The sequence below is a fragment of the Mustela nigripes genome, chromosome 6, assembly GCF_022355385.1.
Source record: "Mustela nigripes isolate SB6536 chromosome 6, MUSNIG.SB6536, whole genome shotgun sequence".
Lineage (NCBI taxonomy): Eukaryota > Metazoa > Chordata > Mammalia > Carnivora > Mustelidae > Mustela > Mustela nigripes.
Genome location: NC_081562.1, coordinates 88,336,346 through 88,363,515, shown reverse-complemented (window position 1 = coordinate 88,363,515; position 27,170 = coordinate 88,336,346). Strand labels below are relative to the sequence as shown.

Here is a 27,170-nt window from a genome sequence, read left to right as displayed (position 1 = left end):
GGCAGGGACTATATTCCAGCTTTTTTTTTTGTCTGTTTCTAGTACATTTTTTAATGAAGTATAATTAACATACAGTGTTATCATATTTGTTTCAGGTGTACAACATAATGATTCAACAATTCTATACAGTACTCAGTGTTCATCAAGATCAGTGCACTCGGGTGCCTGGGTGGCTCAGTGTGTTAAAGCCTCTGCCTTCAGCTCAGGTCATGATCCCAGGGTCCTGGGATCGAGCCCCGCATCGGGCTGTCTGCTCCACGGAGAGCCTGCTTCCTCCTCTCTCTCTCTCTGGTGCCTCTCTGCCTACTTGTGATCTCTCTCTGTCAAATAAATAAATAAAATCTTAAAAAAAAAAAAAAAAGATCAGTGCACTCTTAATTCCCTTTATCTATTTCACCCTTCCTCCCACCCACCTTACCTTTAGTAACCACCAGTTTGTTCCTTCTGTTCAAGAGTCTAGGAAGAGGTTTTTTTTTTCTCTTATTTTATTTTATTTTTTCTATTTCATTTGTTCTATTTCTCAAATTCCACACATGAGTAGAAATCATATGGTATTTGTCTTTCTCTGACTGACTTATGTCACTTAGCATTATACCCTATAAGTCCACCCATGTTGTTACAAGTGGCAAGTTTTCATTCTTTTTTAAGGCTGAGTCATATTTCACTTTGTATATGTACCACATCTTCTTCATCCATTCGTCTATTGATGGACACTTGGGTTGCTTCCATACCCCGGCTATTGCCAATAATGCTGCAATAAACATAGGGTTGCATACATCCTTTCAAGTTAGTGAAAATGAAAACCTTTTACATGGCAAAGGAAACCATGAACAGAATGAAAAGGCAACCCACTGAATGGGAGAATGATATATCCAATAAGGGGTTAATGTCCAATGTCCAAATACATGAAGAATTTATACAACTCAACACCAAAAAACACACAATCCAATTTAAAAATGGGCAGAGGACCTGAAAAGACATTTCTCCAAAGAAGAGATACAGATAGCAAATAGAAACATGAAAGATATTCAGCATCATTCATCATCAGGGAAATACAATTTAAAACTAAAACGACTTAGCACTTTAAACCTGTCAGAATGGCTAAAATCAAAAAGACAAGAAATAACAAGTATTGGTGAGGATGAGAAGAAAAAGGAACCATCATACAATGTTGGTGGCTGTGGGTACAACAACTATAGAGCTAGTATGGAGGTTCCTCAAAAAATTAAAAATAGAATTACCATAGATCCAGTAATTCCACTAGTGGGCATTTACCCAAACAAAACAAAAACAAAAACACTCTTTCTAGTTTCTTTTAATAATAATTTTTGAGGGGCACCTGTGTGGCTCAGTCGTTAAGCATCTGCCTTCAGCTCAATTCATAAACCCAGGGTCCTGGGATCGAGCCTCACATCAGGCTCCCTGCTCAGCAGGAAGACTGCTTCTCCCTCTTCCACTCCCCCTGCTTGTGTTCCTTCTCTCGCTGTGCCTCTCTCTGTCAAAAATAAATAAATAAAATCTTTTTTAAAAAAATAATAATTTTTTAAAGCCAGTAAGCAGACACAATTGAAAAGTAGACAAGTTAAATATATATATATATATATGAGACAGAGCAAAGACACAACCTTCACTCCACAATAAGCACAGAGCTCTATTAGTGTTTCCCCACCAACATCCCATGGGAGGCCTAGCTTTCTGTGTGCTTAGGAGTACTCTCCACCATTGTGCAGGGAGACCAGACAGCATTCAGGTGCGATGTTAAATCGAACTTGTACTGGCACCATTGAGTTCAAGGTCGTCCGTTTGCACCCTGACTGAAGTGGGTTTAATCCTGCATGCGTGCTGGATCCCATAGCCAAAGTAGATAGCCAACCCAATCAGCATCCAGACACCAAATCGGACGCAGGTGCCAGCTGCCATCTGCATCATAAGGTAAACATTCATAAAGATGCTCAGAAGTGGGAGGAGAGGCAGAGCAGGGACCTTAAAGTAAAGGGGAGTGGAGCTCTGTGGCTGTCTCCAGATGACCCCAGTGATCCCAGTGATGAGCACCAGGAGCAGCAAACCACTATAATCAGTACTGCATCACCAGAAAGCAGCAGAACTGGCCACTGAGCCAGCGCCAGGCCAAGAAGAGTCAGCAGCAGGGCAAGGAGTGAGGAACAAATGTAGACAACCAGGCCAGAGAGTGTGGTGGGGGTGAGGCTGCCTGGATAAAAGAGTCCCCACGTGGTCAGCTTCTCCAGCACAGGTCCGCTGTTGTGCTGCGTCCCTGCTGCATCATCTTCATCCTTCATTTCAGGCTGATACCCGACGATGAGAACACAAATAGTCACCGGGGAGTATGTAAGCAGGGTCCCAATCGACATGAGGTCCACCAGATCGGTGAGTCCAAAGAGGAATGTCACAAAAGCTGTGACAATGCCCGAGGCCACAGTGGCTATGATGGGGAGGTCTGTCCTGGTGTACATCCTGGCAAGGACACCGAACAGGAGGCCATCATCTTCCATCACATAGATCATCCAACGAATGAGGAACATAGAATCCAAGATGCCGGTAGAAAAAGCAGAGAGGGCTCCAACAGCCACAACATAGCGGGCAGGGGCCCAGCCAATATGGAGAAATGCCTCAGGCAAGGGGCTCCCAGGTTGAAGCTGGTAGTAAGGCACCATGAGTGTAAGTGCCGCAGAGACAGCAAAATATACCAAAAAGCAGATGAACACTGAAATCACAATGCCCGTGGGGACAGAATGCTTTAGATTCTGGGCTTCTTCGGCAGCAGGAATAATGCTGTCAAAACCAGTAAATGCATAGAAACAGGTAGCTGATCCACAGAGAATTCCCTCAAAGCCAAAAGGCACAAACCCTCCAGAGCCCAGAGGGCCCAAGCTAGAAGTGTCATTGAGTCTAGACATAGTCATTATGTAGTCCTCTTCTGTGAGCTTCCAGTTGTGCAGGTTCCCCTTAATGAACCCAGAGATGATGACAAAACCAAGAACCAAAAGGTTCACCACTGTGAACACCGTAGTAACCAGGAAAAACTCACTAGCCCTCAGAGCCAGCAATCCAGTGCACAACACCACCAGGCCCACAGCAAAGAAGTCTGGATATTCCGTAAAGGACATAGGGAACATACAGTGAGATCCTCAGATCTGGTTCCCAATCAGGCCATCAAAAACTAAACTCCAGGCCCAGGCCATACTGGCTATACCAATAACATAAGACAGGATAAGGTTCCAGCCAGTGATGAAAGCCCAGAGTTCACCCACAGTGACATAGCTGTAGAGATACGCAGAAGCAGACTGGGGGACCCGGGCACTAAACTCTGCATAGCACAGAGCAATCAGCACAAAAGACAGGGCAACCACCAAAAAGCAGATCACAATGGATGGCCCTGCTATTTCACTGGCCACCTCGTCAGCCAGGACATACACACCTGCACCCATTGTGTTGCCCACACCCAGGGCCAATATATCCAGAGTGCTCAGGCTTCTGGCAGGAGAAATCTTAGCCACGTATTGCACCAGTGTATGTCTACGTACCAGCTTTTTACCAAACCTGCAAAGTGCCTTGCACAACATCCTAGATGAAACTGAAGAGGAGTCTAGGATCAGAGCACTGTAGCAAGTCCAGGGAGCCCAGAGTCTCCGACTGGGTTCAGTGAGGCTGAGTTAAGCTAAGCTGGGTTGGGGTTGCCAAGTTCGGGTGCTCAGGCTTCAGAGCTGCTGCTTCATGTTTCATCTTACGTGTGCTCTCCCTCCAGGATGCCTAAGACACAGTAAACAATAAATATTTACTGAACCCATATTCAACAACAACCAAAGCTCAGGAGTCACATGTCACCTGTTACAGCCTAAATATCACAGAAAAGGACACCAAAGGACATTACAGAAAAAATCAGCTCTGCTTTCCCCCCCAGAAAAAGTGCCAAATACCTCCCAACATTCTGCTTTTTTACGCACCACATGACATAATCCCATTTGGGTTCGTCTAACTCATGTAGCTTCATGTACTAATTAAGCTGTAAGACACAACAGGGCATGAATTTATTGTGCAATAATTCACACGCGGGATGTTTGCGCAGTGCTTGGGCGTGAGTTATGACACATTAATTCACGGCCTAGAGGGCCTCGTTGCAATTACAGACCCATTTTTTAAATATCATCTGAGTTTAAAATACAAATATTGGTCCCCCAGTCTTAAAACCCTTAGCCCCCAAATCAGCTAGCCAAGGTCAGATGGCATTTTGGCCCCCTTCCTCCTCATTTTGCATTATCCATTTAGCTGTGCTGATGGCCAAGGAAGTACAGTCCAACCCTTCACCTTACCCACATAGGCCCACAGGGCACTGTGAGATGAGAGAAAGAGGGAGGAAGGGGCAGGGCCTTCCTAACTACCTGCCAGAATGGGAGGAACAGGCTGTTGGGTACAGAAGCACAGGAAAAATGGGTGCAGCCGTCAGCCCAGGGTCCATGACTAAGAAGGGAGAAGAGCCAGAAAGGCCATTTTATGAATTCAGACATTCAGTAAACTTCACCCAAAGCAACCAGGCAAAATTCACTACAATTTTTATGTCCACAGTTATGAGAGTGTGATGGGCAGGGAGAAAAGAAATGTCACCTAGCTCAGTCGCTCACAACCACAACAATTCCTTCTGTCTCCTCCCTCTCTAGGTTCCAGGAGAAAAGGAGAGCTCACTTCTGTAGACAATGCTCCTCGCTGGCCACACCATGCTCTATAAACACCCTATACCATCTGTGATGTCAGCTGCCAGCCACCTGGAGAATCTGCCCTGCTCTGTGAGCTTGTATTAAAACACTCACTTATAACTCCCTATTAATTTTTCACGAGGAGTTATTTTTAACTCCCTCAAACCATTGTCTGAATATGCCAAATATATTTTCTTAATGAACGAACCCTGCGTGTGGTTCCTCCTTCCCCTACTCCCCTGCTGCTATTCAAATGGTCCCCTCCTCATAGGGAGCAAGGCTTTGGATGAGCAATTCACAGCAATGCCCCGGAAATGAGTAGTGCAGAAGAGATAGAACAAAGTCATGCAACCCCCACTCTCCTCCCTACTCAGGCTTCAGTTTTGAGAGAATTTTAGGAAATGCTGTCAGGGGCTTTTAAAGACAGAAAGATCAAGTCAAAACCGAAAAATCTTCCCTACAGATTTTCAAAAGGAACCCTTAGGTTATTGGGTCAGACCTTCCACCTACAAATCCATCAAGACTCTTTATTTGCCACCCACCAGTTCCAGTGCTCTGATTTACTAACAAGCACACGAGATAGATAAGGAGGGTCAATTCTTAACTCATGGGATCTCTCTATACTATAAATGTGATTGAGGTGTCTCCCACTCACCCCAGGCTTCAAACCCTTCAGTGGTTTCCCCATTGCCCTGCTTTTATAATCCTCTCTTCCTTCAAAACCTGACCTCTGCTTACTCCTCTAATCTCATCCCCTACCCAGTTCCTGCTCCAGCTACTCTCACTCTGTTCCCTTGCCTCTAATGCCCTCTTAAGCCCACTTTGCTTAGCTAAGCCCTCCTTATCTTTGAATTCTCAGCTCAGAAACTGCCTCCCCAGGAAGGTTCCCTGATCCTTACGCTGACTTTCCTATGTGTTCTCAAAGCAGCTGGGCTACCCCCATCGATCCTAAGGTATCAAAATTCCAGGGGTACTTGGGTGGCTCAGCCAGTTAAGTGTCCAACTCTTGATTGTGGCTCAACCTTGATCTCAGCAGGGAGTCTGCTTGATATTCTCTCCCTCTCCCCCTCCCCCTGCTTGCTCTCTCTCTTTCTCTCTCTCTCATATAAATACATAAAATCTTTTTTTAAAAACCCAGTTCAGCTGCCTGTCTCCTCCTGTGAATTAGGTGCTCAATAAATATTTTTTGAACAAATGTACAAATTGAGGAGAGAAACCTGAAAGAGCACATAATCCAGAATTCCCATCTACTTGACCTTGAGATACACACCTTGTAACCAAGCACCTTTATAAACCTGACTCAGGTAAATATATAAATGGTATTACCTTCCTTGTAGAAGGCAATCAAAATGGAAAGTGTGGAGGGAAAACAAACTGTGATAAAACCTTGACCACAGATCATTCATGGCAGGTATAAGCCACACATAGGTGATAAAGAATTGCTTGTCTTTGAGGATGCTTGTTTTAAAAAATATCAGGTGACCTTGGGTTATAGGCAACCAGCCACCCACACCCAGATAGAGAATCCCCACTTTTTCGAAGGCATCATATCCAGGACCTATCATCTAGGCAGGATGCCCTAAGGCAAAGGTTATCTTTCACCTTGAGGGACAGAAGGAGGCCTAATGAAGACACCTGGGGAACATTTTCAAACTTCAGATCCTTTCTCTCAGGAGATTCTTGTCCACCTACCCCCTCACTTCCCAGGACTGGTCTAAGCCACCCCAACTGACAAGACATTGTCCTACCTTTCAAAGGCAAGATGTTCTAAAAGCTTCCTTCACAAGAAGGCATCCCAGTTTAGCAATTAGGGGTAAAGGCTATGCAGGTAGACTGTTCAGCTTCAAATCACAACTCAATCTGTGGAAAAATTAGTTCCCCTCTCAGTGCTTTGATTTACACAAATGGAAGTAAAAGTAAATAGTTCATAGGATTGTTGTGAGGAGTAAATGAAATGATGCTTGGGAAGTACTCAGCTCAGTGCCTGGTAACCATATGCACGTAATATAATCTACCTAACATTTAATGTTAACATCTGATCCAAAGTCCCCAAACTTTGAAAAGCAATTAATCTTTATAAATAATCTTTATAAATGTCCAGCCTCAAAATCATGCACTGAAAATCAAACTTGTTAGCTAGCCATCAAGAGAAAAGAAAACTGTTTTTTTCATATAATTCACTTTGAAATTCTAAGGACTCTAATTAGACATCCTCATACATGTTGGTGCTAAACACTCTGCGGTCCTAGGCTGACTGAGTTAGACCAAGCATTGAAAAATGCAAGGCTTGGGGCACCTCTGACTCTTGGTCTGGGGGTTGTGAGTTCAAGCCCCACTTTGGGTGGGGATCCCACTGAAAAATTAAAACAGAGGTCAAAAAAGAAAAGAAAAATACAAAGCTCAAATACAATAATAAGGGGCGCCTGGGTGGCTCAGTGGTTTAGGCCTCTGCCTTCAGCTCAGGTCATGATCTCGGGGTCCTGGGATCAAGCCCCACATCGGGCTCTCTGCTCAGCAGGGAGCCTGCTTCCTCTTCTCTCTCTCTCTCTCTGCCTTGGTCACTTGTGATCTCTCTCTGTCTATCAAATAAATAAATAAATAAAAATCTTTTTAAAATACAATAATAATTATATACAATAATATACAATAATATATGTAGTATATATATAATATATAATACAATACAATAATTATAATACTATCTTTGTCCACAGATGCCTCATCTTATTTCTAGAAGAAGCAGTGCTGGATACAAAGTGGTAAGAGCGAAGAACTTTATGTCAAAAATTTCAGATTTGAGTCCTGGCTCTTTCACATGACTATATAAACTCTGGTAATTTGCTCAATCTCTCTAAACCTCAGTTTCCCTGTCCTTAAGGAATTTTACTTTACTTCTCTGGGTCAGTATGGGAATTCAATGAGAAGAGACAAACTATCACACACTGTTACTGGGAGCATCACTGATGCCACCATCTCGAAGCACAGTCTTAGTGGAATTAACAATGCACACACCTTCCCACCCCACAACCCCTCTCCTGTGGGGTTATACAACTGTGGTCACCAGAGGTTGGAAGCTATGCCAGCATCTGTTACTAGAGGAATTTATAAATAAAATGTGCTATACATACACGAGGAAGTAACTCACAGCAGTCGGAAATAATAAAGTAGATTTACAGAGAGCAACATGGGTAGATTTCAGAAACAACGTTACCTAGGAAAAGCAAAAGTATGTGTATGGCACAATGCCATTTATATGCATGTTAAGAACAGCCCCCAAATGCTATGTGTTTGTCAAGGATACACCTACATCTGCTAAAATGTCATGTCATTCCTCTGCTTAAAGCCTTCTGCAGGTGTCGCTTTTCTACTCAGAGTAGAAGCCAAAGTCTGCATTTACAATGGCCTACAAAGTCCTACAGTATTTGCACTGACCAAGCTACATCTCAGTTTCCTGCTTCTCCTTCTTCCCTCCCCTTCATTACTCTCCAGCTATTGGCCTTCTCAGCATTCTGGGCTCCAACATATCAGGCAAGATCTTACCTTAGGGCCTCTGTCCTTGTCGTCCCCTATAAATGGACCACTTCCACCCCAGAGAGCCACGTGGTTGCTCCCTTCACGGCATTTGGTGAAACACCACCTTTGTAGCAAGCTTTCCTTGATCACCCCATATAAAACTGCAGTCTGATCCTGACCACCCACCACAGACAGTTATCACTATTTAAGGTACTGTTTTACTTACTTATTTGTTATGATTTGTCTCACTCCAATAGAATTTAAGTTCCACGAAAGCAGAACTTTTTTATTATTTTGCTCCTGCTTGTATTCCTCGTACCTACAACTTCGCCTGACACAGTCGGCACTGTGTATTTGGTGAATGGATGAGTGTATCTAAATATACATTGGGGGGTGCCTGGGCAGCATCATCGGTTAAATGTCTGACTCTTGGTTTTGGCTCAGGTCATGATCTCAGGGTTCTGGGATCGAGACCCACATCAGGCTCCACACCTATAGCAGAGTCTGCTTGAGACTCTCCCTCTGCACTTCCCCCCTGGGTTCTTTCTCTCTCTCTCTAGAATAAATAAAATCTTTTTAAAAATAAAAATAAATAGGGGCGCCTGGGTGGCTCAGTGGGTTGAGCCTCTGCCTTCAGCTCAGGTCATGATCTCAGGGTCCTGGAATCCAGCCCCGCATTAAGCTCTCTGCTCGGCAGGGAGCCTGCTTCCCCCTCTTTCTCTGCCTGCCTCTCTGCCTGCTTGTGATCTCTGTCAAATAAATAAATGAAATCTTTTAAATAAATAAATAAACATAAACATAAACATAAATAAATACACCTATAAAGCATGGATTGGAGGAGCATTTGTTAAATGCACTAAAGCAAATGCCTCTAGTGAGGAGGGGAAATGAGAATAGAGATAAAGATGAAAAGGAAAAAGAAAATGCTTTGAAAAGGGGCCTGACGGGAAGCGGGAAGCGGTGATGCCAACATGCCACGACTGAGGGAGGGAACTGACCCCCTCCAGGCACTGCAGGTTCAACAAAGGAATTGCAGGAGACAATGCTGTGAGAGTACCTGGTACAGAGCCTGATCAATGGCAGACTCAATAGATTTAAACTGAAGGGGACCAAGAATCCTGCAATCATCAGGATGTGGAATATACAGAGAAGAAATATCTGCTAGAAAGAGGGTGGAAAACAAGGGAATATGGGGCACCCCTCTTACTAGTTCTCTCTGAACCCATGTCCCTTTTCCCAACTCCTCTTTCTCCTTTATTCCCTTCAGCTATCTCTGGAAGGTCCTGTAGCTGGCACTAAGGATGCCTGCACCACAGTTCTCTCTCTGTGGGGAACCGACCCAGCCACCTACCTCCCCACAAAGAGTACAACAGTGGTTTTTCATGTTTGCTGAATCATAGACTCCTCTGAGGTTGCTCACCTCAAAGAAGAAGAAGGAGGGGGAAGAGGAGGAGGAGGAGGAGGAAAAGGAGAAGAAGAAGAAGAAGAAGAAGAAGAAGAAGAAGAAGAAGAAGAAGAAGAAGAAGAAGAAGGAGGAGGAGGAGGAGGAGGAGGAGGAGGAGGAGGAGGAGGAGGAGGAGGAGGGGGAGGGGGAGGGGGAGGAGGAGAAGAAGAACTAGTAGTAATAGTCGTCGTCGTCATACTCTTCGGAGGTCCATCCATGGACCGTAGGCAAGAATCTCAGAGGAGGACCAACTGAATGGCAGGGTGGGACATGCTTTTGATCATTCATTTCCCTCAACTCTGTCATGCAGGGTGGTCCTTGGGCTCTCCCCACTTTTGCTGAAGATGAGTGAAAATGGGCCTACAGACAGAGTAGGAAGATACCAGGGAAGCAACGCAAAGAAGAAAACACATGGGAATTAAAGAATCATAAGCAGGCAGAACAAACAGATGAACAACCAGACTTACAGAGGAAAAAGTAAACCCATGACTGGGAATCCTGAGAAAGTCTATCTGCAATCCAGTTCATAACAATCTTCCTCAAACACCCTTTCTCCATGAAATAACCTGCAATTATTCCAATGGTTTATATTCAGTCCAGACTCTCTGACCCAGCTGTCAGTGTCCCATCCTAATTACCCCCTTCCCTCCGGCCCATCACCTGCTACCTAACTCAGCTCCTCACATCCTGACTTACCCCTCCTGGGATGAACCCTGCCCTACCAGAGATGCCCTCCTCTCTGCTTTCCATCCAGTCTTTAGACCCTCTAGCTTTTCTCAGCCCTATTCTACAATTTCCCCCCATATCTAGGAAGCCTTTCCTAAGCCATCTTGATTGATCCCCCATCTCCAACCTTCCTCTGCTCTCGGCCAGCACTTAAAGCCTGTCCTGATGCTCAGCTGAAACTAATTTCCCCTTTCAGTCTGGTGGTGTCCTGGATGTGTCACTTAAATTCCTTTACAGTCTAAAAGCTTCCAGAGGGCAGGGCCAGGATCCATGTACCTCCTCCTTAATTCCACACTCCCATCCCCAACCCTCACTCCCCAGGACAAGGATCTGCTCCTAATTGTACCAAGTAACCAAAAGAGGCATTTAGGACAGAGGATATGAATATATAGATGTATTGATCGACTCGTTTATCTTGAGATTCCTAGAAATAGGATTTTTTTTAACTTTTTCATTTTTTGGAAAGAGAGAAAGGGCCAAAGAGAGATGGAAACAGGAGACCGGAACATGCACCATCATTGATTTCAAGAGCATTTCCTGAGGACATTTCCTAATGAGAGCTCTGGGTCTGTGAATCTCAGTCTAATTAGGAAACAGTCTCTCCCAAAGGAGGTGCTTGGCGCAGGGGAGGTACTTAAAGAAACGCAGAGAGAGGCCAGGGAACATGAAGCCAGCTTGTATGAATTCCATAATGCCCCCAGCTCCCCCCCTTCACTCCCTCCTCCTCCCTCTGTCTCTCTCAGTCTCTGAGCTCATTCCAAACTCCAAAACAAAAGTTCCATCCCAAGTCGCCAAGAACTCCTGTCAAATCCAACAATCCACCCACTAAATTGCAGGCTGTCTTGTTTTCCCAGCCGGCCCCACCCACTCTCCTCCATCCTGGAGGTCACTGTGTTCACTCCTCTCTCTCTGAGAAGGGTACTGCCCTCACTCTGGACCTTTCCTTTTCAAAACACTCTTCCAAGTTAAGTTCCTTTCCAAGCAGTAAGTTCCACTGGTTCCCATGGTTGGGTGTTAACCCTCCTGCCAGTCAGGAAGTTGGCCTTGTGGCTCCTCCTGAATGGCTTCAAATATAGTTTGGATACCAGTTGCTTTGCTAGAAGTTTGGTAAAGACTTGAGAGGAAGGCTAATGAGCCTGTTCAATAATTATTTTCAGGTGCTCAAAGTTTGAGAGGAGGGACTTTAAACACAACATCTTCAGAAATCATATCAATCTCTTTCTGTCCAAGCCCAGCTCCTTCCCTGATACCAAATTACATAAATTCTCTCATCCACCTTAAAATTTCCAGAGAATGAAAACTCCAGAGCCAATCAAAACAGGGACTCCCAAACAAGTGTAAAGTGTTCTGGATAGCTGAGCTTTCCAAGAGTTTCCAAAGTCCTCATCCAAGCAGCCCTGCAACTCTGGAAGGGGGAAGACAGGAATACAAGAGTAGAGGCTTTGGGTTCAGGTCAAGAGCTTGAAATAACAGCAAGTGTGATGTACGTAGTACACCCATATTTCCAAAGTGGAAACAGTTCAGAATACAGGCGAAAAAGTAAACAGAGCAAAAGCCACCATGAATGCTGGGGCCAAGGCTCATACCCAAGCGTAGAAGGAATTTGTTAACAACCCAAAGAAAAAATGGAATTTTCTCTTTCTGTTGGTGCCTTGTCTAGAAGTGTGTGTGTGTGTGTGTGTGTGTGTGTGTGTGTGATCATGGTCATTCATTTATTCATTCAACAGATATACTTGTCCCCAATTATTCAACACTGCTATAATTATGGCAAATTAAAAAACACAAAAATCCCTCCACTCAAGTTGCTTACATGCCTGCAGGAGGAAGCCGACCATAAACGAGTAATAAGAATATAGATTGTGTCAGATTTGTGATCAGTGCTGCAGAGAAAAGTAAAGCAAGAGAAGGCTAGGATGTGCTCTGGGTGGGTGTTGTGATTTTGAGATGGGTGGTCCAGACAGCCTCATGGATGCTCTGCAACCATCACAGCATCCAGCTCTGGAACTTGTTCATCTTCCTCAACTGACACTCTGTACCCATTAAACAGTAAATTCCCATTCTTCCTTCCCCGCAGCCCCTGGCAACCACCATCCGACTTTCTGTCTCTATAAATTTAAACTCTCTAGGTACCTTGTGTAAGTGGAATCATACAGTGCTGTCCTTTGGTGCCCAGCTTCTTTCACTTTGATGTCTTCAAGGTTCACCCATGTTGTAGCATGTATCAGAATGTTCTTCCTTTTTAAGGTAGAATAATATTGCATTGTATGTATGTACCACCTGTTGTTTATCCATTCATCCACTGATGGGCATGTGGGTTGTGTGGGTTGTGAATATGAGTGTATAAATCTCTTTCTGAGTCCCTGATTTCAGTTCTTTTTTTTTAAGATTTTATTTATTTATTTGACAGACAGAGATTATAAGTAGGCAAAGAGGCAGGCCGAGAGAGAGAAGGAAGCAGCCTCTCTGCTGAGCAGAGAGCCTGATGTGGCACTTGATCCCAGGACCCTAGGATCATGACCTGAGCCTACGGCAGAGACTTTAATCCACTGAGCCACCCAGGGGACCCCCTAATTTCAATTCTGAAGGATATATACCCAGAAGTAGGATTGCTGGATCACACAATAGTTGCATATTTAATTTTTTGAGACATCACCACACTGTTTTCCACCATGGCTGTATGATTTTACATTCCCACAAGCAATGTACAAGCATCCCGATTTCTTGGCATCCTCACCAATACTTGTTGTATTCTCTTTCTTTAATAGCAGCCAACTCAATGGGTGTGAAGTGGTACTTGGCTATTTTTGAAGCACAACAAGGAGGCCTATGGGGCTGGGACAGAATGAGCCAGCAAGAAACAGTAGGGGATGAGGTCAGAGAGAAAGGAGGAAGGCAGATCCTTCATGTAGGGCCTGAGAATCACTGTGAGGACTTTGGGTTTTACTCTGAGTGTGATGGAAACCCTAGAAAAAGTGATAGTTTCATATGTTGGCTACTGATCTTCATGTTTTTTGGACAAAGTATTGGGTTTTCAAACTAAGGAAAGGCTTTCTCCAGAGTTTGGAAACAAGGCATGGAGACAAGTTTTGCAGAGACCTCAATAGATGTCTGATGCTTCTGACAACAGAGGAGGGCTGAACAAGCTGTGTTCTTGCATCTATCTCCCTCTCTAGATGCCAAAGAAGAGATGTCATACAGAGTCCCATGGGACAGTAACATGATAGATTGCTTTCGTTGAAAGTGTTCACGTTATGAATTATCTCTAGGCAGAATTCAATCACTTAAAAATCAAATAAAAGTCATTTTAGCGTCATTCACTATTTTGGGTTATTCCCACCATTACTGTGGATAACCAAGAGCAGATATGGAGATAAAGGGCGCTTTTTCTAGAACCTAGTGAAATACAGGACTGCAAAGACAGAGGTAGGTAGACTCTCAGAAAGGGGGCAGGAACTATGTGAATCAGGCACTTGTAATCCTTGCAGAATTAAATAGATGAATCCAGTCCCAAGCCCCAGATGCCTCAGGAAGGACTGTCAGAAATGTCTGAGATGATCAGGGCTGGAGAGAGAAAGGGCCCCAAAGGGAAGCCTGAAAACACATTTCTGAGAGGCAAAGAGTACCTCTCATAACCTCCCTTCCCCCAGGCGACAGGGATGAAAGCTTCTACATCAAAATGAGAAGTCCAAGGAGTTATAGATTTTCTCAACAATAAATAATCTGGAGAGAATGGCCGCCCAACCACCGTTTATAAATGTTAGAAAATACACACTTGTGTGTGTGGGCTGGGGAGGGAAATGGAGGGTAGAGAAGGAGAGAATTATGGGTTGTCCCCACTGGGAAAGGAGGAGGGACAGAAATCAATTTTCACCATGGCATTCTTAGGATTCAAATGGGGGTTAAGGGAGGAAAGTATAGTAAAACCTAGAAACCAAAATAACTAATTTCTCTCAGCAAGGAAACAGGCCATGTACTCCTACGTTCTGTGTGCTGTTTTTCTCTCCATCTGAGGACCACCTTATTCAACCTCCAGTCTTAACCTAGTATGATCACCACTCATCCCCCAGGAGAAAGAGACTCCACAGCTTGCCTCACATCATAGTTGCCAACTCCTTTCCCTTCTCTGTGGGCTCATTACAGAGGTCCTAGGTTACCTTTAAGCCTTCACACATGTATAATAAAAGTGGGACTAGGATATAGGAGAAAGCCGCTCTTTCCTCTCCTCAAGTGGAAAAATAGTAGACCTAAGTAGAAGGGGAACTTTTAGGTCATTCATTCAGTCATTCATCCAGTAAATATTAAACACCTTCTAAATGCCAGTCCTTATGCTTGACCCTACAAACACAATGGGTAGGAACACCTGTTCCCTGCCTATATGCCATTCATTGTCTTTAAGAATGTTCTCATGGGGCGCCTGGGTGGCTCAGTGGGTTAAGCCGCTGCCTTCGGCTCAGGTCATGATCTCAGGGTCCTGGGATGGAGGCCCGCATCAGGCTCTCTGCTCAGCAGGGAGCCTGCTTCCCTCTCTCTCTCTCTGCCTGCCTCTCCATCTACTTGTGATTTCTCTCTGTCAAATAAATAAATAAAATCTTTAAAAAAAAAAAAAAAAAAGAATGTTCTCATGGGGCACCTGGGTGGCTCAGTCAGTTAAGCATCTGCCTTCAACTCAGGTCATGATCTGGGGCTCCTGGAATCAAGCCTCAGATTGGGCTCCCTGCTCCACAGAGGCCTGCTTCTTCCTCTCCCTCTGCCTGCCGCTCTCCCCCCCCCCCCCCCCCGCTTGTGCTCTCTTTCTCTATATTAAATAAATAAAATCTTTTAAAAAAAAAAAGAATGTTCTTATATCGGGGCACCTGGGTGGCTCAGTTAGTTAAGCATCTACCGTTAGCTCAAGTCATGATCTTGGCGTCCTGGGATTGAGCCCTGTATTGGGCTCTCTGCTTAGCGGGGCATCTGCCTCTCCCTCTCACTCTCTCTCTGTTCTCTCTCTCCTCTCTCACTCTCACTCTCTCTCTCAAGTAAATAAAATCTTTTTTTTTTTTTTAAATAATGTTCAAGGGGGTGGGATTATGGACATTGGGGAGGGTATGTGCTTTGGTGAGTGCTGTGAAGTGTGTAAACCTGGTGATTCACAGACCTGTACCCCTGGGGATAAAAATATATGTTTATAAAAAATTAAAAAAAATAATAATGTTCTTATAGATTTTCCTGCCCCAAATGTTTAACCTGAATCTAATGATAAAAAATGATCCACCTACAAAACAACTTTCTATAGAAAGTTGACTTTCTATAAAACAACTGACCTGTGCCATTCAAAACTGTCAATGCCAGGAATGATAGGCTGAGGAACGGCTGCAGATTAAAGGAGAATCAAGAGACACTAAAATGAGACATAATGTAGAACCCTGGATTGCACCTGAATTAGAAAGAAACACTCTACTAAAAAAAATAATAATAATAATTGGATTATTAGTGAACTTTGAATATAGACCATACCTCACATTCATATAAACACATACACACACACACTAGAGAGAGGATGCAAATGTGGCAAAAATATTAACAAGCCATGCTGGTGAAAGATAAATGGGTGTCAATATACTATTCTTAGGACTTTCTGTAGGTTTAATATTTTTCAAACGAAAAAGTTAGGAAGACTGGGGCATCTGGGTGGCTTAGTGGGCTAAGCCTCTGCCTTTGGCTCAGGTCATGATCTCATGGTCCTGGGATTGAGCCCCGCATTGGGCTCAGCGGAGAGTCTGCTTCCCTCTCACTCTGCCTGCCTCTCTGCCTACTTGTGATCTCTCTCTCTCTTTCTCTCTCTGCATCAAATAAATAAATAAGTCTTTAAAAAGAAAAGTTAGGAAGAAAACAAGACTGTCCCAGTGGTAAAGGTTATGGATTCTTATTCCCTGAATGACCTTTATAAACCAGCATGCCATCACTTTGGGTTGGAACAAAATCCTACCCAGAATGATCTAGCCCCAAATCAGGAACTTTAGATCAGAGGAGTGGGTGGGAAGATAGAAATCCTTTGTCTTTGATTTACAACCAAAATTGTCAGCAAGCAAAAATGCTTAGAAAGAAACCACAACCTTGGCTCATGTTAGTACAGTTATAAAAACTACATACTGTTATTGTCATTTTGTGGGACTAACACAAATTAATAAATCAGGGCCCTAGGCTTGAGCTCTAAGAGGCACTGGGGAACATGTGCAGAGGTTGGAGGCAGAGAAAAATAGTATCTGGCAAATAGGGGACCAGGTATATGTGTAAGAATTAGGGATACATGGAGAGAGGGAGAGAGGGGTGAAAGAGAACCAGAATTTGTTGAGCTATAAGAAATGCACATATGTTATTTAGTTTAACAACCAAAAGAAATAAGTATTATTATTCCACTTTACAGACTGAGAGGTGAGACAACTGTCCTAAGCTCATAACAGCCAGTAAAAAGAAGAGCTGGAATTTAAACTCTGCTCTTTGTTACTTCAAAGATCATGTCCTTTCTACTGAAGCACCTTACCTCCACAAAGAGTCAAGACTCTAGAACTTGGCCATTAAAGGAGTATTTGAGCCAGTTCTTATCTTTGAGTCCAGGCCACCCTCTGCCGATGTTTTCCTTTTCATCCTAAATAGGTATTAATGAACCAGAGCTAAAACTAAAGGGATCACTAAATCGGAAGGCTCCATCTAACCATGTCCTGCCAAAATCCTAACCCAGTCTTGGTGGGGGTTGGTGGGGGTGGTGGACTGCTTGGCTGGTTCCTCCAACAGAGCATCTGACTCTTGACCTTAGGGTCTTGAGTTCAAACCCCACACTGAATGTAAAGATTACTTTAAAAAAAAAAAAAAGTAAAAGTCTAACCCAATCTAGGGGCAAAATGTCTCCAGACTATATTTTTAGATGCCAAGGAAGATTCCAAAGCATCCTCAAACCTATTCTAATAGTTCCCAGTTATGATTTTATAACTAATTATAATTCCTACCCAAAACTTTAATCCTTCTCCTTTTGCTTGGCTTTTAGTAGAAATATAAGATAATAGCTCTCTAGTTGCCAAATATGTCACCCACCTGAGACTTCTTTCATCATTCTATCCCAAATCTTTTCTAGTGACTATCTCATTCTTGAGAAGAAGAAGAAGAAAAAAAAATCCTCAGTGGGGTCAGGAGTGCTAGAGAAGGAAATGAAGTCTTCACTCTCATTGCATTAGGAAAATGGGGATGGGGACCGGATATTTCTACAAATGTGAGCTCAATAGCAGGAAGATAGTTGCAATTTCCCTGAAAACCTAAAAACCTCCAGATTTGCCCTTCCCAAACCTCAGCCATTACCCAAGGCTTCCAGATGTTGCTGGCACACACCGTTAGGAAACATCTGTCTCAAAGGACAGCCCCAACAGGGACAAAGGAGAGTAGGAAGGCAGACGGTGCCAATTTAATGAGGATGGTTTAACAAAACATCTTTTTAAGTTTTCTAATTCACTTGGCCATTTGTTCCCCAGACTTGGCTGCCAGTCAGGAGCAGACTGGGAATGTTTGCCAGAGAATGGCAATCCCCTCTTTATCCTTAACCCAGAAGGACACGGAACCAGAAAAATGTCAGCTCTCCAGTCACTCCAAAATATGATTTCCCCATTCCAGATCCAAAACTTCATGATGATGCTGGGAAAAAGGACTTGAGCTCTGTCAGACTGATCGTTCTGGTTTGATTGTTGTTGACAGACACCTGACCCAATAGAATATAAAAAGTGAGCATTAGTGTTCCCCATTGTGACCCAAGTCTCTGACCAACTCTGAACTCACAGACCTAAGAGCATTGTTAGTATCTACTAATCATCCATGGAAACAAGCACAAAGACCAATAGACATGAGCCACCAATATAGACTTCTCTGTTTATTCTTGTATCTCCTCATTATTTTTTAAGGCTATTAAAAAAATATGGACTTGAGTGGGCGCCTGGGTGGCTCAGTGGGTTAAGCCGCTGCCTTCGGCTCAGGTCATGATCTCAGGGTCCTGGGATCGAGTCCCGCATCGGGCTCTCTGCTCAGCAGGAAGCCTGCTTCCCCCTCTCTCTCTCTGCCTGCCTCTCCATCTACTTGTGATTTCTCTCTGTCAAATAAATAAATAAAATCTTTAAAAAAAAAAAAAAAAAAATATGGACTTGAGATAAGGAACGATGAGTATTCTGAACATGCTGTTAGTATAGGAAGATCAAAAAAGAAGATAAAGGATTGCCTTTCTATTTTAGTTTCAAAAAGAAGAAAACCCCATATGTCCAAGAACAAGAGTATTGACAAAGCAGTTCCCAAGGACCCTGACTTTATTCAGGGAAATTGCATAAAAATTTGGATTAAGTCTAAGGAAATGAAATCAAATGAAAGCCACTGGTTTCAGATATTTGCTGATCACCAACCTAGCCCTCAATTCAATTCAGCTGACATGAAGTCACTTAGACACTTAGCACCTTGTCCACACTAGACCTCCATCTAGTAGGTTCCTACCGCTTGAAAATAAGTGCATACCCAGAGCCAGCCTCCTGCCATAGTTCCTGGTCCACCCTCCTGGTCCATAAAATTGGTAACTCTACAAAATGAGATCCTCTCAGCTCTCAGATTCACCCAGCAGCATCAGACAGTGCTGCCCTTCCTTGAAGCAGGATAAAGCCCTAAATCACATTCTTCCTGACTACTCTGCATTGCAGCAGATAACTGAAGTGTGAGTGCCCTCTACCCTCCTTCTGGAAAATGACACTTTCCTCAAGTCTTAAAAAGACTGTCTCTCTCTCACTCCCTCTCCCCATCTCTCCCCCAACCAGAACTGCAGTTTCCTGCTCTCTATTAAATCCAAACTTCCAAGATTGCATTTCCAAGGCTTTCTTTTCACTGTTCTTCTACCGCTTGCTCCTGCTCTTAACCTTTTCTGTGGCTCCTGCTTGAATGGGACAAATCCTTACCCCACACATGCACATTACTTGACGTCATTAACATCAGCCCTCACACAAACTGTCCCTCTCTGCCTAGAACTCACTGTTTTGAAACCCTGTTCAACATGACCCTCCTTCCAGAAGCTTCTCTGGCCACACCTACAGATAGATATCTGAGCTCTCTAGTTTGCTTTCCTTGTGTCTCACTCTCTCCTCATGAAAATCCAGTGGCATATCTCACTGACCTAGAACTCTGCACTGAGAGAACACCCAGTCAGTGAAGAAGGCAGGAGTAGTAGGTGAAGAGGTGGAGCCCAGAGCTCCTGCCTGATGACTTTCAGCTGGCCTTACCTTCCCCAGCAGAAGCCTGACGTACAAAGAGTTAACTGGCCACCACCAAGGAAATAAACCCCAGGCTCTATAGCCCATTGTGGTGATGTCAACGATCTAAAATCAGAATGGAGGCCCAAATCTCTCTCGCTACAACAAAGTGAAAGTCGAAAGGAAATAACCCAAGTTGGCTGAGACCAAGTGCATTATCTGTGCCATTTATGATTTGCTCCTATGTCATCCCCTTGATGTGTGACAACCGAACAGACAGACAACGCAGAGTCTATTACTTCCACTGCTTTACTTAATTTGAAAAATAAGTCACCTCGTGTTTTGGCATTAGGCAACTCCGAGTATAATAACTATATGTAAGGCTTGCCTGCAGAGTGGGGGAAGAGGACAATAGTCAAATGACCAAATGGTGTACAGAACAGGACTTCACTTGCTTCAGGAGAGGGAAGTATCCATGAAATGCCCTCGTCCTATAAGCTCCCAGAGAAAAGGATTTCCTGTGTTTGCTACCATTTTTCCTGTACTGTCTGCACATCACTAAACAGATAGATTCTGCAGACTTTGGTTTGGGTCTAAACTGAGAAATTGGATGGTCCCTCAAGTAGAAACCACAAATAGTTTTTAAGTGAGAAAGACTGGATTCAATCTATTAAAGATCAGATTTCAACTAAGTGTAAATAAATATAAAGGCAAATTCCAAATTAGAAAATCCAGGCACCACAATGATTCTTTGTGGAAAAGAATTCAAGCAAAAGCAACATTTTTCTTCCCCCTTAATTATTAACACCAGCACTGTCACCCCCTAATCACCAGGCACTCATTTACACATTATGCAAGACAATGGTGGCAAACAGAGAACTCTTGGAAATTTAAAATTAAGGGCATTTCCTGGATATTTCTTTCTCCTGAAGGAATTCTTCCCCACCTGCTAAAAAAAAGTAAAAGACACATAAACTATGAACCGGAAAGGTCATTCCTAAATCAGAAATGAACAGTTGGGGCGCCTGGGTGGCTCAGTGGGTTGAGCCCCTGCCTTCGGCTCAGGTCATGATCTCAGAGTCCTGGGATCGAGCCAGCCCCCCCCCAATTGGGTTCTCTGCTCAGCAGGGAGCCTGCTTCCTCTTCCCCCCCTCTCTCTCTGCCTGCCTTTCTGCCTACTTGTGATCTGTCAAATAAATAAATAAAATCTTAAAAAAAAAAAAAAAAGAAATGAACAGTTAAGGCGAGGGTATATCAAAATCCCAGATGGCTTCATAGCTGGTGGGAAGTTAGAATAATAAGGACCTGGTTTTCCAGTGTTGGCAAGACTGGAGAATATCTTCTGTGCACTGTGGGTTAGCCTGAGAAGGCCCCATGGAAGAAGCGGCATTTACCCCATCTCAGCATTTTGTGTAACTGTTTCCCAGGAAAACATCAGTTCCAGCTACATCTTCAGCTTGGGCCACGATATAATAAATAGAGCCTCTTTTTTGGCCTTCCTTCCATGCCCCCCACCAAAAACACAAAACAAACTCCACCATACCCTAAACCAGTAAATCCAGTTAGTTTGCTCAATGATACAGATCCACTTAAGTATTTGCTACAGATACTAATAGAGATCTAGATGTTAAAATACAATAATAATTCTCAGTCTTGGTCTGTGCAGAAAAGGAAAAGAGAGAGAATCATTTCAGTGTTACTTCTCCCCAGGGGAAAGATAAGTAAAGTTCGGGCAGTTTCCCTGAAAGGTTGGAAAGAAAGCTGAAGTAGGGCACCTGGATGGCTAAGCTGGCTGGGCCTCCAACTCTTGGTTTCAGCTAGGGTCATGGTCTCAGGGTCCTGGGATCAGCCTCCACTCCATGTCAGGCACTATGCTGGGCATGGAGCCTATTTGAGATTCTTTCTCTCCCTCTCCTTCTGCCCCTTTCCCCATGCTGAAGCTCAAGTAACCAAATACAGCTCACGCTAAGGAAAATAAACATCCAAACTTATCTCCCAGGAGTCTTCTGAGAACAACCTCACCAAATGGATCACTTACCAGGCATTTTCCCACCTATTATCTTACTTTGTACTATATTCTGTTTCAATGTTACTTGGAATAATCCATTGTCTCCCTTTCTAAAATAAAAACCCCTGGGGCACCTCAGTGGCTCAGTCAGTTAAGCATCTGAATTCAATTCAGGTCATGATCTCAGGGTCCTGGTATCGAGCCCCACGTCAGGGCTCCTCACCCAATGGGGAGTCTGCTTCTTCCTCTCCCTCTGCCCCTCCCCTCATCTCTCTCTCTCTCTCAAATAAATAAATAATAAAATATTTTTTTAATTAAAAAATAATATAAAAACTCCTAAAAATTTAATAAAATGGGGCACCTGGGTGGCTCGTCAGTTAAGCATCTGACAGGCTCAGGTCATAATCTTGGGGTCCTAAGATCAAGCCCTGCATCCGGCTCCCCATTTAGCAGGGAGTCTGCTTGTCCCTCTCCTTCTGCCCTTTCCCCCAATTGTGCTCTGTCACTCTCTCTCTCTCTCTCAAATGGATAAATAAAGTCTTTTTTTAAAAAGTAATAGGGGCACCTGGGTGGCTCAGTCGGTTGGATGTCTGCCTTCAACTCAGGTTGTGATCCTGAGGTCCTGGGATCAAGTCCCAAGTCGGGCTCCCTGCTCAGGGGGAGAGCCTGCTTCTCCCTCTCCCTCTGCTGCTCCCCCTGCTTGTGCTCTCTCACTCTCTCTCTCTGTCAAATAAATAAAGTCTTTTAAAAAATTAAAATTAAAATTAAATAAATAGAAACTCCTTAGGGTAGAACATGATTCATGTTCTATCAATGAGGTGAGAAACCATAATTCTACAAGTAAATATTACTAGGGGCAACCTAGACTTGAACTTGAAGGCATGGCAGCCCCTAGTCTGTCTGCTCATTAGACCAAGAGGTAACATAGTCACTCCTCCAACTCACCTACCTACCCTCCTACCCCCAGCACTACACCTCGCAAATCCCTTCTCAGTCTGGCAGAGGCTGAATTCCAAGTCAGTGAAAACCCGTCCTGATGCAGACTAACACACATCAGATCAACTGTATATAAACCAAGTCCATCCCCCCCAAACATAGACCAAAATCTATGTAGATATAGACCAGAGCATTTGTGCTTTCTTCCTTCAATATCTATGGAGTTCCTGCTACATGCAGACACAACACTAGTTTCATTGCACCATTATTTGGGTAAACAATCAAATAGCCAGAGCTTCTCTAGAGGCCCTATAGACTCCAAATTGTCTAATATCATTCTGGAATGGTTATGAACAAGTGGCTGTTCTTAGACATTCTGGGATAACTTCTGAAAAAACAAGAGTTAAATCCAATGTTCCTCATTCATGATTTGACACATATACAGGTTTGGTTTCAGTCAGAATCCAGTTTTGGAAATTCTTAACATTTCTATCACACCAAAACAAGATGATCAAGTTGACAAATCAGAAAATCCTGAGCCTCTGCTTTTAGATGTCTTCAGAAACTAGATGGGCTACCAGGAAGAATCAGAGTTAGATTTTCCAAACAGGAATCAGAGAGAGAGATGGGGAGGGGTGCCTGACTGGCTCAGTCAGTTGAGCACCGGACTCTTGGTTTCCGCTCAGGTCATGATCTCAGAGTTGTAAGATCAAGCCCCACTTCTCCACTCTCAGCAGGGAGTCTATTTGATTCCCTTTCTCTTTCTCTGTCTGCCCCTCTCCACACCCATATGCTTTCTAAATCAATCAATCAATCAATCTTTTAAAAAGAAGAAGAAAGGGGCACCTGGGTGGCTCGGTGGGTTAAAGCCTCTGCCTTCCACTTGGGTCGTGATCCCAGGGTCCTGGGATCCAGCCCCGCGTTGGGCTTCCTGCTCAGTGGGGAGCCTGCTTCCTCCTCTCTCTCTCCGCCTGCCAATCTGCCTATTTGTGATCTTTGTCTGTCAAATAAATAAATAAAAATATTTAAAAAAAAATAAAAAAAGGAAGACGAAAGAGAGTTGGGTAAAGCCAAGAAAGGTGTGAAATTAAGGGATTAGAAAGTGATGTGATACGTTGATGTCAACAGTGAAAATCAATTTCTTCTCTCCTCTCGGTATGATTCTCTAACTCCCCTTTTCTCAATCCCGAATCCTGTCAGCCCAGAACACCTAATAAAAGTCCTCAGGATAAAACAATAGAAGGAAATCCATCTGCCTGCCACTTATTTTCCAAACTACCACTGCAAGGTAGGATGGCCTTTGTCTACAATGAGCACTGATCCACATTTTTCCCCCCAAATCCTTCCTTTCCTTGCAAGCATAGATTCTGGAAATCCTTCCAGTGGTCCCATCTATCACTATGCCCTGTCTCTACATTTAGACTAGAGGTTGTGTGTGGTCAGAGTCCACGGATCCTTCTTCCATGTACCTCCTCCCAGTATACACCCTCAGTAGTAATACAATGCACACAAGGTGGCTTAGGAAAGGCCAACTATCTCTCTGGTTATCCTTCCTCACATCTTTAAATGTGTCCTTTTGTCTTCCCATGTAAGTACTTGACTGTTGTCTTCCATCTGTCCTCTCTCACCAGAATTTGCTTGGTTGCTCCCATATCCCTAGTTAACTGCTCCACACTGCCACCTGCTCCTTTGGAAAGTTAATTTGTTTTTTGTTTTGCTGTAGGAAAGACACCAGATTCTGAACCATATGAAAGTTGTATCATGCCTCAAAGTCCTGAGTTCTTATCCAAATACAGAAGATGTGACTTCTCCATCAAGACCCATCTGGGGGCACCTGGCTGGCTTAGCTGGTACAGCATGAGACTCTTGATCTCAGAGTCATGAGCTGAGCTTAGAGATTACTTAATAAATTTGTAAAAATAATTTAAAATGTTAAAAAGAAAAAAAACAGGGGTTCTTGGTGGCTCAGTTGATTAACCATCCAACTCTTGATTTCAGCTCAGGTCATGATCTCAGGGTTGTGAGATGAGCCTTGTGTCAGACTGCACCGGGTGTGCCTGCTTAAGATTCTCTTCCCTCTCCCTCTGCCTCTACACCCCTTCTCCCCTTCTCTAAAAAATAAATAAATAAATATTTTTAAAAGACCCATTTGCCACTCCCAGCTCATGTATCACGATGTACAACAAAGAGCCTCCACCACCCCTTTTTTAAGGGAGACACTTTATCCTTATTCCCTTGTTCTTTCTTTTTTTTTTTTAAGATTTTATTTATTTATTTGACAGACAGAGGCCACAAGTGGGCAGAGAGGCAGGCAGAGAGAGAGGAGGATGTGGGGCTTGATCCCAGGACCCTGAGATCATGACCTAAGCCGAAGGCAGAGGCTTTAACCCACTTAACCACCCAGGTGCCCCTCTCTTGCTCTTTCTAATCCCCAATCTGCTTTGTGATTTCTTCAATAATAAAAGAAAAATGGGATGAGGGTAAACCAAAAGAACATAATCCAAAAATCATTTTTTTATCACTTTGGAATATACTTGGTAAAGGAAATTTCACATGATTTTGCTTAAACCAAGATCAAAATGAGCCTGCTTAAACCAAGATCAAAATGAGCCTGCTTTCTGGAGGCACATAAACCATATCAATTGATAATGAGAGAAGTTGCCCAAGAACTGCTGGAGGGTAAGAGAAAAACAACCTAGAAATCAACATTTGCCACATATAATCAATACAACTGATGTCACGCGTGGATAAGTGTTGTCTGGGCTTCTGGTGTCGAGGTACTTCGTACAGGGTACATCGTGGGGGAGGTGTGGGGGGGGGCTGGCCTGAGAACAATTTAAGACTCCAAGGGCCTTAGAAATTAAAGATAACAAATATGTTTTGTGATAACAGCAAAATGCCTCTTGGAGACCCAGAAAGCCAGTCCTATTTCAGACTTCTCTCCCAAGCCTTTATCAATCAATAAATATGCCTATTATGTACATAAAATTGATAGATTCCAAGACAGAGAGGACAGAGCCATCAAGTTTCAATGTTTATTTAGCACTGGCCCCTTTACAATATATTTGGGACCTCAGATAAGCCTCCATACAGTGTTTTAAAGACCACTAGGCAGCCACACCCCAGAGGAACTTGGAAATCTTTCCTCCTCCAGGCCTACCTGGCAGATACTCAATCCCCACCGCAGCTTTTTTAAATTAGATAAGAAAGGCGAGGAGATACACTCACTCAGCAGCTGTGAAAATAGATACCTAACTCCTTCAGACTGGAGAAAGGAGACCCACAAGTCTTCTCTCCTACCGGACTGCGTTATCAAACTGAACCGGCTCTTCTTCCAAGTCCGCACCAATGCCCTCCCTAAGAAGGCAGGACACAGAGACTTTCAGAATCAACAGTGAGAAAGGAGACGTAACATGGAGGGGGCAGCAGAGTCAGGTGGAAGATTCTTCATTCCTTCAAGGAATGGGTCTAAGCATCCTATGTGCTAGGCCCTGTGGGAAAGACAAAGAAGAAGAAAGCAAGCTCCGCACTAGGCCAGAAAGGAAAGGCCAGGAGGGAGGGCATGGCATGTGTGGGCCAAGTGATGCTAGAAGCTGATCTTGGAAGAAGGTGGGCACTCGGGCAGGAACGAGGGAGCGTTCAGTCTGTGTGTCCACAACCAGAGTGGGGAGAGCCGTGTGTCCGCAACCGGAGTGGGGAGAGCCGTCCTCACGACCCCACCCCGCTCTGAGAGCTTCTCTTCATTTAGAAAAAAGGGTCTATGTCCACAGAAGCTGTGAGGACGGGATTGGTGGGAACAAAAAAACTACAGGCGCCTCAGTGTTTTCTGCAAAGCCCCTCCTCCCAAGCCAAAAGCTGTGCGGCTGAACGTGGCCGGGGCTCCCGCTCAGCCATGTGCTCTTCCAACTCTGATGACGTTCAGTGTTCATCAGTGTGGGTTTGGGAAGCAAAGAGCTAACTAGTTTTTATCAAAAATGGAAATAAATGCAATTATGACAAAAATGGAAAAAAAAAAAAAAGTGGGAAGGACACTAGAGGAGAAGTGCCAAGAGCAACCTCCCTGAACTCATATTTTCCTCAGCAAAGCTGAGACGCTTTGTGGTCTGGAGGAGAACAGAGTGTAGGCCTCCATAGTTCTCCAACCACCACAAACCTACCTATCCTTCCCAAACTCGCAAGGCCTCTGGTCTGCACCCCCTAACCCCCATGCAAAGTCTAGCTCCAACACCACACAGCTCCGCACACCGACACCCGCACCCGGGGGCAGTCCAAGCCCCGCCTACTTTCTCTCTGGCCCTGTCACAGTTTTCTTGCCAACTCTATTAACACAAAAAAAAATCACTTACCCGTGGGCTTTTTCTACCTCAGAGGGGAAAGACCTGCAAAGAAAGTGCAAGCTAAACCTAAGGAGAGCTAAGGAGCTTGACCAAGAACTATCAAGATACGCAGCAGAGCCTAGCCTTTGGCCCTCAGGCAGGCGTGGCCCTGGGGGGGGGGGGGGGAGGCCGACCCCATGTGGGAGGCGGACCCTCCAGGAGGCGGGCCCTCAGAGAGACGGGTTGGGGAGGCTTTGGGAAGGATGGAAAATT

The 27,170-nt window shown here is 44.1% G+C and overlaps 1 protein-coding gene across 1 annotated transcript; it reads right to left on the bottom strand.

Moving 5' to 3' along the window:
• Positions 1 to 1,530: 1,530 nt before the first annotated feature.
• LOC132019742 (cationic amino acid transporter 3-like) lies at positions 1,531 to 27,014 on the bottom strand. The gene is given in 3 exon segments (XM_059403290.1): positions 1,531 to 2,063; positions 2,066 to 3,768; positions 26,928 to 27,014. Coding segments are annotated over 2 exon segments (1,821 nt in total). The 5' UTR covers positions 3,582 to 3,768; positions 26,928 to 27,014; the 3' UTR covers positions 1,531 to 1,758.
• Between the last annotated feature and the right edge of the window lie 156 nt (positions 27,015 to 27,170).